Source organism: Ahaetulla prasina, chromosome 1 (genome assembly GCF_028640845.1).
Source record: "Ahaetulla prasina isolate Xishuangbanna chromosome 1, ASM2864084v1, whole genome shotgun sequence".
NCBI lineage: Eukaryota > Metazoa > Chordata > Lepidosauria > Squamata > Colubridae > Ahaetulla > Ahaetulla prasina.
Window position 1 is genome coordinate 257699767 of NC_080539.1, and position 12197 is coordinate 257711963.

The 12197-nt window shown below is 39.6% G+C and overlaps 1 protein-coding gene across 1 annotated transcript in view; it reads left to right on the forward strand.

The window, feature by feature from the left end:
* Positions 1-12197, forward strand: part of LOC131184396 (acyl-CoA 6-desaturase-like) — a 90939-nt gene that overhangs the window by 69372 nt on the left and 9370 nt on the right. Inside the window, exons 6-8 of the mRNA XM_058155606.1 lie at positions 3059-3256; positions 4855-4956; positions 11168-11293. Coding sequence (XP_058011589.1) covers positions 3059-3256; positions 4855-4956; positions 11168-11293 — 426 coding nt within the window. The remainder of the gene's footprint in view (positions 1-3058; positions 3257-4854; positions 4957-11167; positions 11294-12197) is intronic.

The following is a 12197-nucleotide window of genomic DNA, read 5'->3' on the forward strand; positions in this document are numbered from 1 at the left end:
AGTTTCTGGTCATGACCATGACATCATCTCTATTTGTTCAGAGATGTGCTAACTTGCTATCCCTCATCCAGAAGCCTGTCTTCTGAACTTCTGATGGTTTCAAAATTGGAAGTTCCAGTTGCAATACTAAAAGTGCAAGGACATTTGTCCATTCAAAATATGTGCAAAATTTTATTCCTGTATCTCAACTGTTGATTGAGGTTTTAAGATGATATGAAACACCTTAATGAAGACTCTTGTGTTGTCTTTGAAGTGTGAACTTTGCTGAAGCAACACTCAGACTCCCCACACAAGCCTAAGCATGCAGCTGATATTAGAAACCCTGGTACCAAGAAGGAGGAATAGTCAGGGATGCAAATATTCAGAGATTTTTCATCACTTCATATTCCACCTGCTAGAATTTTGCTCCCTACCTCCTCTCAATTAGCTGCTCATCAAACCAATCAGGTAGGTAGGTAGGTAGGTAGGTAGGTAGGTAGGTAGGTAGGTAGGTAGGTAGGTAGATAGATAGATAGATAGATAGATAGATAGATAGATAGATAGATAGATAGATAGATAGATAGATAGATAGATAGATAGATAGATAGATAGATAACTTAAAATGAAAAGCAAAAAAAAAACATTTTGGAAGGCACATAGGTGTGACTAGGATATATTGGGAATTCCTTATTCCCTGCATCTTTCTCAGGATTGAAGATTTAGATCTTCAAATCTAAAGTGCTCACAGTCCTCTCCCTTTTCCTTCTTCTTCACATGAGATCAGGTCTGGTTTTTCTGACTGCAAGCAACCTGTGCATGGCTCTTTAATAACCTGAAGCTTTTCTGAACTCTGACTTGGAAGGTAGCTTCACAGATATGTCCCTGACTCTTCTTTCTCATCTGTCCCTTGTCTCCCAGCCATTCAGAATCCCTCAACTCCCAGCTGTTCAAGCTATCAATTATTCAGCCCCTCTGCTTTGGTTGAGCAGTTGCCAGCAAAAGCCCTTCTGTTCCCTCTTTCTCTTTTTGGAGGTTACAATTAAAACAACAAGCCAATGTCTAAACATCACCCTGCAAATGCTCCATTAATGCTTTCAGTATTCCTTCTCAAACAAAGAGGGCGGTGATGCTTAAGTGGTATTAATTGGTTCCTATAGCCTACAGCTAGACGGAAATATTGAGAAGCATAAGGCCTATCATGTTATATCTCATTAAATTAGTTCTGACAATGGCCACAGCAGCCACCAGGATTTGCAATGGCAAAATACCTTGGTAGCCTCCAAACTTCATGATCAGGAACTCAAAGAATCTCAAAAGAGATTTTATTATTTATAGAGAGAAGACCTTGTGTAAAAGAGCTTCCCTAAATTTGTGCCATCTACATCTGAAGGGTGATACAACAGACGTGGCTAAGCAGCAAGATCCCTACTGCTCTGAACGCCAAACAGTTACCTGTCATGTCAAATTATTGAGCTTTCATTTAGCAGCCAACACTAAAGTCAACAAGAGTTTAAATAAAGAATAGAACTCTGTGTTCTGTGCATCCTTGGATCTAGAATGTAGCATTCTAAAAATCAGGGTGCATATAATATATTTCGTTGTGTTATGTTACATCATATCATATATCAATCATATCTCATATCATATTACGATAGCATTATATTTCTATTCCACCTGTATTATTTTTATAAATAACTCAAGGTGACAAACATACTCCTTTGTCCTCCTATTTTCCATTGTGAGGTGAATTGGGCTGAGAGAATATGACTGGGCCAAAGTCACCCAGCTAGTTTTCATGAGTAAGGCAGGACTAGAGTTCAGTCTCCTGGTTTCTAGCCTAGTGCCTTAACTACTAGACCAGGGCTGTCAAACTTCCAGCCCGTGGGTTGGATGCGTCATGCACTGGCCACGCCCACATGTGGTTTAGCAAAGGGGGAGGAAGTCCCGATATATCATGTGATGACTACGTGACGGCATGAGTGTGACACTAGACCACTTGCACTAGACCAATATTATTATTTTTTCTTCTGTTCGGTTTGTGTCCAATTCTCAGAACTGTTTGTTCAAGTCCCTGCAGTTTTCTTGGCAAGGTTTTTCAGAATTGGTTTGCCATTTTTCAGAAGTGGTTTCCTATGGCTGAGAGAGAGTGACTGACCCAAAATCACCCTGCCAGCTTTCATGCCTAAGGGAGACACACAGTCTGCTGGTTTCTAAATAGGAGGCTCAGCCTCTGTATGGTGTGATGTGGCATAGCATAGCATAGCATAGCATAGCATAGCGTAGCGTAGCGTAGCGTAGCATACCATACCATACCATACCATACTATACTATACTATACTACAGTGGTTCTCAACCTTTATAGTGCTGCGACCCCTTTAATACAATTCTCCACGATGTGGCGACCCCATCATCGCGGTGATAGGCAGCGATCTCAGCGCGCCTCAGCAGCCACAGAAGGGGAAAAAAAGTGGCAAACTTGTTTTTTTGAATTTATCGCACCTGAAGCCGTATTGGCTAACGATCTGAACTGCTTGCAATTGCCTTGAGGACGGAGGCATTAAAGCAGAGACTCCTCCCCTATTAAGTTTATCGCGCCTGAAGCCAGATTAGCCTAGCGATTGGGAGTGATTGCAGCTGGCTTGAGAGGGAGACATCAGAGCAAAGATTTCTCTCTTTTTTAATTCATCGCGCCTGAAGCCAAATTCGGCTAGTGATTTGAAGAGCCTGCAGCTGGCTTGTGGAGTCAACCATTGGAGCGCGATTCTTCGACTCGCAAGTATACTTCCCATATTTCCGATTGTCTTAGGCAACCCCTGGAAAATCGTCATTCGACCCCCAACGGAGTCACGACCCACAGGTTGAGAACCGCTGCTATACTATACTATTTAATGATTTTACAAGTTGATATGGTTATGAGAATTATACAGAAGTCTTGCTATGCAACCAAGCACTGAATCCATGGAGTTCAGCATTGGCCTGACAGAGCAGGGTTAGCAGGGTGAAGATTGTGTAGTGCTTAAAAGTGAAGCCGCCCAGTTGAGTATAAAACATCCAATATCTTGTTTTTTCTTCTGTTCAGTCTCAGCTAGTAGAAGATTTCCGTGCCCTGAGAAAGACAGCAGAGGACATGAAGCTATTCAAATCCAATCCTATATTTTTCTCCCTTTATTTGGCTCACATCCTTGTGATGGAAATTTTGGCTTGGTTAATGGTGTTATATTGTGGGACAAGTTGGAGCATAACCTTGGTACTTTCCATCATCCTCACAGTCTCTCAGGTGAGATTTTGTTTGCTAAATACTGAATGTTATCAATGGTTGGTCACAATGTTCATCTGTCATTGAATTCTTTAAATAAATGCACAAGTTACTTAAACTTCCAGGTGACTTGTGCTTTTTGGTGGGGAAAGTGAAAGAAATTATAATTCAAGAAACTAAAATCAATTAGTTATTATTCAAAAGATGATCTGTTCCCATTCCCAATATTTTTTTTTGCTCTCAGCCCAAATAGTTGCAATCTGTCTGCTTTTGACTTGCAAACTGATTGAATTTATACCCTTCCCCCCTTTTAAAATTGGTTTTTGCCAAGTAAAAGAAAATCCTACTAGGTCCCATCACTGCCCAGCCCAGGCCTAGAATAATGACAACCAAATATCCTGTGTTCCATATAATTGAATATTAATGACTGAAGATCAGCTTGCAAATGTTGTATAGAATGCCACTTGCACTATTTAATGTCTCATTTTAAGAACTGAAGGCCAGGAAGCAAGAGAGTCTGGGCAAAAGCATGAAACTGGAGGAGATGCAGAAACTGCAGAAGTGCTTCAGGGTAGAGAAAAAGGCAGTGACAAGCTGGTTAGGCACTGGATGGTGACTCCAGAGTGCAGAGTCAAATATTGTGGAAAAAATATTTAAATGGAAAAATATCTACAGGTAGTCTTTGACTTACAGCCATTCATTTAACAACTGCTACATCTGTATTTTTATAAAGTGACTTATGACCGGACCTTGCACTTATGACTATTTCAATATCTCCATAGTCACATGATTAAAATTCAGGCACTTGGCAACTGGCATGTATTTACAATGGTTGCTGAATCCCAGGGTCATGTGATCACCACTTGGGATCTTCCCAACTGGCTTTCAAGGAGCAAAGTCAATGGGAGAAGTCAGATTTGCTTAATGACTTTGTGATTCACATAATACCTGCAGTGATTTGTTTAACAAGTGTGACAAAAAGGTTGTAAGACTTAGGCTTACTTAACAACTGCCTTGCATAACAATGGAAATTCTGATCCCAATTGTGGTCATATATTGAGGATTTCCTGCATTTAGATTTTTTTTTCCGTTTGAACACAGATGCAATATTTGGAGAAGCATTATTGAATGTTGCTTACCAGATTGCTGTTAGCAACTTTCCAAACATCCTTCTCTCTAAAACAGTTGACAGGGACTGCTGTAGGTCTACGAAAAGTAACTTTGGGGACCATTTCTTTGGGTAATGAGCAGGCAATGTGGTCTTTGAATTCATTTTGTTTCAACCACGAAAGCGTACAAAACTCTGAGAGGAAAACATATATAAATACATGTGTTTTTGTATAAACCAAGAATGGGCAACCTTAATTTAATCAGTTGTCCCATTAATTAAAATGGAAGATAAGACGTATGATGTTACTGTATGGAGCAGAGACACAATTCTCCTCTCCTCTTTTTAGGGAAGGAATGAATTTTGTAGTTTTGTAGGTTTACTAAGCTCTGATTTTTGCAGTTCAAATTTAGGTGAAGAGATTAGATGTGCAGCTCATGGATAGTGAGATGCCCACTGTGCCATCTTAAAGGTATCTTTGCACTTCTTAATCCTTTTTTTTTCTTTCCAGGCCCAGGCTGGGTGGTTGCAGCATGACTTTGGACATCTCTCTGTATTTCAGAAGTCTGTATGGAACCATATAGTTCATAAGTTTGTGATTGGTCACTTGAAGGTAAGGCCTATGCCTTTCAAATTACAATAGAATGATCGCATCAAGATCTAATGAGGCTATGTTGCTCACTCTTTTCTGAAACAACTCTGGGCCTTCACATCATCATGATAGGAGGTACTCAGAGGAAATGAGCTTCCCAGCTCAGGAAAATTTAGAAAACCAGTTGATTATATTTCACTCTTAAATTCTAGCATCAAGTCTACCTGATTTGCTTCAGAGTAAGGAATGAGCAATCAGTTTTAGAAGGGTTTGTGTAGAGAATTGTATGTTGGTAACCAGCATTCATAGATCCTAAGCAGTATTAAAGAAGAAGCATACCTTTCTTTGCAATCATCATGTCATCATTTTAGCTAGATCCAACTTCATATCCCTTTGTATGGGAAGAATTTATAATCCAGAAACCAAAGCTGAAAGAGTTACTTGAGGATAAGTTAATTATAGTAATGGTCAATAAACTCTTGAAGGCACGACAAAACAGGGAACATGGCCAATAATGAGATGCTAAGAGCTGTAGTTACAAGGAAGGACATTCAGCTAAATATCAGGACAACTTCCTGATTGTACTAAAGAATTCATAGAACAGATGGCTACAACATGTGGTTCTTCTTGACTAGAGGCTTTTTGTCAGAAGATGCATGTTCTTCTCTCAGAGATGTTTTTAACAGATCCTGCACTGAGCAGAGGATAGATTAGATGACATTTATAGCTACTTCTCACTATATTTATATATATTTATATATCTATATATCTATATATCTATATATCTATATCTATATCTATATATATATATATATTTTCTGAGGTTTTCGCGGGTGTTTGTATGTAGGTCTTTGGTTATTCGGGTTTTCTCCCGCGTAAAATTGGAAGTGTCTTGGCGACGTTTCAACGAAGTCTCATTCGTCATCTTCAGGCTTCAGCTTCGTGCTTCTGGGAGCAATGTGTGATTGCAGCTGTTTCTTCCTTTTTAACTGCTAGTGGGGGTTTGAATTGACTGGGTGGGAGCTTGGCTGTGCTCTGATTGGATAGGGGTTTTTTGTGCTCTGATTGGCTGGGGGTGTGTCCTGTTTGGGTGGGGGCTTGGTTGTGCTCAGATTAGTCTGAGTTGCAGGGGGATTTGAGCTGGTGAGCTGCATTGCTGTTGTTTGGCTTCGTGTTCGTGGTCATGATACATCTTCATAGTGGGTGTCAGTCTGCTGCATGTATGGATTGGAGGGGTTTGAAATGGCTAATGTTGCAGCTGCAGTCTGGCTTCTGGTCCTTGGTCGTGCTTCATGATCAGTGTGGGTTTGGGTCTGCTTTCTGGATGGATGTGTGATGGTGACATCCTGTGTGGACCTCGTGAGTGTGGGTCTGGTGTCATTCCTTGTGTTAGGGACTCGTTTGTCAATAAGGGCGGGTTTGCAAATGGCTGGTAGGCGGGAGGTATCATCTCGTTTGTTCATGCTGTGTAGGCGTTTTTCTATCTCAATGGCTTCTCTGATTATTCTGTTGTTAAAGTGTTCAGTTTTGGCGATAGTTCTGGTCTTTTTAAAGTCAATATCGTGTCCTGTGGCTTTAAGGTGTTGGACCAGGGAAGAAGTTAGTTCCTCTTTTTTGACTGAGTTCTTGTGTTCTTCAATGCGTGCACTTATTCTTCTGTTGGTTTGTCCAATGTATGTGGTGGGGCAGGCGGTGCATGGGAGAAACAACTACAGCCCTATGCAGAATCCATCACCTCACACGTAAAAAACTCATTCCAGTTCATAGAGATCATAAAGAAACAAAACTTACAGCCCAGCGACCTACTCGTGAGCTTTGATGTCATATCCCTCTTCACCCAAGTGCCAATCAAAGAAGCCTTGACAGTTATCCAAAACAAATATAACCCCCCCCCCCCCGCACATCCTAGATCTGACCAACCACTGCCTATCTAACACATACTTCATCTATAATGGACAAAAATACAAACAAATAGAAGGAGCACCCATGGGATCACCCCTCTCACCTGTCATTGCCAACCTCTACATGGAACACTTTGAAACCCAAGCTCTAGAAAAATCTGACCACAAACCCAAACTCTGGCTCAGATACGTAGACAACACCTTCATAATCTGGCCACACGGGAAAGAAAAACTTGACAACTTCCTCACACACCTCAATAGCCTACACCCCAAAATACAGTTCACCATGGAAACAGAAGTTAACAACCAACTTCCCTTCCTAGATGTCTTAGTCTACAGGAAACCCAATGGCTCCCTAGGACACACCATCTACCAGAAGAAAACACACACTAACCGCTATCTGCACACACTCTCACACCACCACCCAGCACAGATCAACTCCGTAGCCAAGACACTCATCTCCAGAACAAAACGCTTAGCTGACGAACAACACCTAAAAACCGAACTACACACTCTCACAAACGTACTAACATCCAATGGATTCCAAAGAAATAAGATTACCAAACTAATCCAAAAAGAACCCCCCACTATAATCCAAGACAGGGAACAAGAAAACGGCACAGCCCTCCTCCCATATATAAAAGGCACCACAGACAGAATCAGCAAGATCCTCCACAAATACAACATCAAGACAGCATTCTGCACAAACCAAAAAATATCCACCATCCTAAGAAACCCCAAAGACAAAATTGAGTTAGAAAATCAAGGAGTATATGAAATCCCATGCACCGCCTGCCCCACCACATACATTGGACAAACCAACAGAAGAATAAGTGCACGCATTGAAGAACACAAGAACTCAGGCAAAAAAGAGGAACCAACTTCTTCCATGGTCCAACACCTTAAAGCCACAGGACACGATATTGACTTTAAAAAGACCAGAACTATCGCCAAAACTGAACACTTTAACAACAGAATAATCAGAGAAGCCATTGAGATAGAAAAACACCCACACAGCATGAACAAACGAGATGATACCTCCCGCCTACCAGCCATTTGGAAACCCGCCCTTATTGACAAACGAGTCCCTAACACGAGGAATGACACCAGACCCACACTCACGAGGTCCACACAGGATGTCACCACCACACATCCATCCAGAAAGCAGACCCAAACCCACACTGATCATGAAGCACGACCAAGGACCAGAAACCAGACCGCAGCTGCAACATTAGCCATTTCAAACCCCTCCAATCCATACATGCAGCAGACTGACACCCACTATGAAGATGTATCACGACCACGAACACGAAGCCAAACAACAGCAATGCAGCTCACCAGCTCAAATCCCCCTGCAACTCAGACTAATCTGAGCACAACCAAGCCCCCACCCAAACAGGACACACCCCCAGCCAATCAGAGCACAAAAAAACCCCCATCCAATCAGAGCACAGCCAAGCTCCCACCCAATCAATTCAACCCCCCACTAGCAGATAAAAAGGAAGAAACAGCTGCAATCACACATTGCTCCCAGAAGCACGAAGCTGAAGCCTGAAGATGACGAATGAGACTTCGTTGAAACGTCGCCAAGACACTTCCAATTTTATGCAGGAGAAAACCCGAATAACCAAAGACCTACATATCTATCTATCTATCTATCTATCTATCTATCTATCTATCTATCTATCTATCTATCTATCTATATATATATATATATATATATATATATATATAAAACGTATCTTTTCTTTTATGTACACTGAGAGCATATGCACCAAGACAAATTCCTTGTGTGTCCAATCAAACTTGGCCAATAAAATTCTATTCTATTCTATTCTATTCTATTCTATTCTATTCTATTCTATTCTATTCTATTCTATTCTATTCTATTCTATTCTACTTCCAGTGTGATTTTATGATAATACATGGAATGCACAAAATGAATAAACAGAAGTCATCTATTTTAAGCTGATTAGAAGAACACTTTGAACAGCTTTGTTTAAAAATCTCCATATAACACATTTAGCAATCACAATTGGGATTGGCAACTTGTTTAGAGTCTTTTTGCATAAACAAGTCAGTTGCTAAACAGGACTACCTATAACTATTCTGTAGAATTTGCAATCACAAACTAATGGTTACTATCTTCAATGGCTTTAAAGGAAATTAGTTCAATTTATAGAGGACAGCTTTAACAATGCAATTGGTCTATTAACTATTGTTTATAGATATTCTCTATAGGGGTCAGGTTAAATCTTCTGTAAGAAATACAGGATATGTATATCGAGTTGGAAGGAACATTTGCTGTTAAGTAGCAACAATGTGATGAATTCAGGCCCTCACTTTTAATGGAAGGAAGAAGTTTATTTTGTATTTAAATACCAATATAGTTAATAAATATATTAACTATATGCGTCAAATAAAACGTAATTTCTTGCTTCTCATAATTCTTTGAAAATTACAATATATACATGAGGAAAAATTATATATACAAAATCATATCATTTGGAAAACAAGCATTACAAAATGAGAAATAAAACACCATAAAGTAATGTAAGCAATCCAATTTTTTAAATACCAGAAAGAGAATACATTTTTAAGTCATTGTATAATTGATGAAGAATGGGTGTCCTTCCAACTTTGGAGTATTATATTTTGTAATCATGAAAGCATGCAGTATCTATTTCCATTGTCCTTCTGTTTCCAAGCCACTGGTATAGAATTGAAAAGAACATGGGGATCCACAAAAACAATAAGCCTTCTGGAACAAAAGTAATACATGAAACAACTTCTGTGCAAAAGGGAACCATTGTAACAAAAGAGCACATCATATGATTCAATGATGCATTTTGAGTACTTCTCCAAAAATTAGCTGAACCTATCAAATTCTTCCTTGCAAAGATATAAAATAATAATTAACCGTAACATAGTAAATGCCAATATTTCTTCTGTTCATGTTCATAGGCTGGCTGTTACCTGATTCCATGTCATCCCATATTTTTGCATATGTAATTCTAATTATTGTTATTTCTGCTTTATTATTGTGTAAAAACATGTTTAATCTTCTGGAAGATTTCTGCCTAACAGCCCATTTCTAAAGGACAAAAGATTAATAAAAGATATTATCTTTCTGCAATTTTAGTAGAAAGTTTATTTTTTATGTTGCAATAACAACCAGAAAATTGTCTTTTAATTCTATTGAGTGATCTAAAGTACCATATACATTCCACATTCTACTGTTGTGCCGTTCCATGCCATGCTTTTTTGGCAACTCTTAGCAAATGAGAGAAAATTCCTTATGTGGCAGTACTCCAAACATTTTCATACTTACATTTGACAGCTTGCTAAGCATTAGTTGGTTGCAGAAGATACTTTGAGGAATAAGGGACTCTATATTTCTTTCAGCTGGTTTCATAAATATTTATCATCTTGAATACAAACTATTACCTGTAATGAAAGAATTGTCCTGCTAAGGGACAACATCTCACTGATCTTGGCTAATCTGAAGAAAGGCTAAATGGCAGGGGTGAAATGCTCCCGGTTCGGACCAGATCGAGCGATCCGATAGTGATGGGGGCAGGTAGTTCCGAGAACCAGTAGCAAAAATCCCTGGCTCCCCCCCCTCCACTGCCCACGCCTTGCTGTTCTTCTTCTCTGTCCCTAAAGCGCTCGGTGGTGATATAGCTGCAAACGGCCGCGGCACTTCAAAGGGCCGCACTATAGCTGATCAGTGCTGTAGTATTTTTAAAGAAGGTAGACCGGGGCCTGTCAGTAAAAGGCAATTGGTAGACCGGGGTCTGTTTTTAAAGAAGGTAGACCGGGGCCTGTCAGTAAAAGGCAATTGGTAGACCGGGGTCTGTTTTTAAAGAAGGTAGACCAGGGCTTGTCAGTAAAAGGCTATTAGTAGACCGGGGCCTCCATTTTTAAAGAAAGTAGACTGGTGCCTCCCAAGTTTTGTATACTTTATTATTTTTATTATTTATTATTATTGACCATGCCCATTCAGTCACCTGACCACCAAGCCACACCCACCAATTAAGCCACGCCCACAGAACTGGTAGGGAAAATTTTTAGATTTCACCCCTGCTAAATGGGATCAGATTTGTATTGGATGAGAGACAACCAGCAAACCATAGGGTTGTAGAACTCAAAGAAATCAAAAGAATCTTAGAAACAAAGGAGAATTACTGTGTCATTGCCAAGAAAATCAAATGGTCTGTCTACAAAGTTATCAAGGGGAGGTCTTACATTTTTAATCCCCATCTTTGGTGGTATTCAAATGATGACCTTGACAGTACTTTAAAAAATGGATTCTCCATACATTTCTATAGGGTGCTTCAGCAAATTGGTGGAATCACCGGCACTTTCAGCACCATGCAAAGCCAAACATCTTCAAGAAAGATCCAGATGTGAACATGCTGCATCTCTTTGTGTTGGGAGATACCCAACCTGTGGAGGTAAGATGAAAAGATGTGAATTCAAGCGCCTCAGATCCAAAGAAAATCCCAGAGGCAGTAGAGACCCAGAAAAATGCAGCCCTCGAGGCAAAAAAATTAATTAATTAATAATTCCTTGTAGAAAAAGGAATACTACAGATGCTTGTGTTAACCAGTGTCTGTAACAAGTGTGCTCCCTCTTAGTCCTCATCTCTTGCTTTATCTGCATTACTCTGATGGGGTTTCTCAGAAAGACATATTGGAGAGCTTTATTATCAATTCCCTTTGGTGGCAAAACTTACAGCCATGATGCAATGCATCACTCTTTTTCAAAATCATAGTACTAGGACTGCTAGCTGAATAGAGAGCTGATTCAGAGAACTGCCTACCTCAGTAGGCATAGTTAAATAATTGATTCAGGTGATAAATTAGAAAAATAGGTAGGTAGGTAGGAAAGGCCACAATTTATGTCCAATATTGTATGTCACTAAACTAGCTGCTTTTCACTTAATGCTAAGGACAATCTATTGACAGAGGGATTCTTTTGAAGCAAAACTAGCATATACTTGTTTGCTTGTTTTCTGCTACGGTTTGTTTTTACTTTTTAAAATAAAATTGCTACCCAAATTCTATAGAAAAAAAAAGAAGCATTGAAGTCTGTCACATGATATTTCAATTCATTGATAAAGATTAATATACAGTACCAAGTTGCCTCTTATCTTTTGCTAAACTATGTTGAAAATCTCTTAACTACTTGGCAGGATGATATCCGAGTGACCAACTTTTCCTGAATCAAAAATTCTACTTCAGGATGGTTTGCTATCTAATTATATGGCATAGTAGAATTCAGAGATGCAAAATTTATTCTGCTGCTTCTTGAAAACCCAAATTCCAGTATCCATTACTTGGTGCAAAATAAGTACCC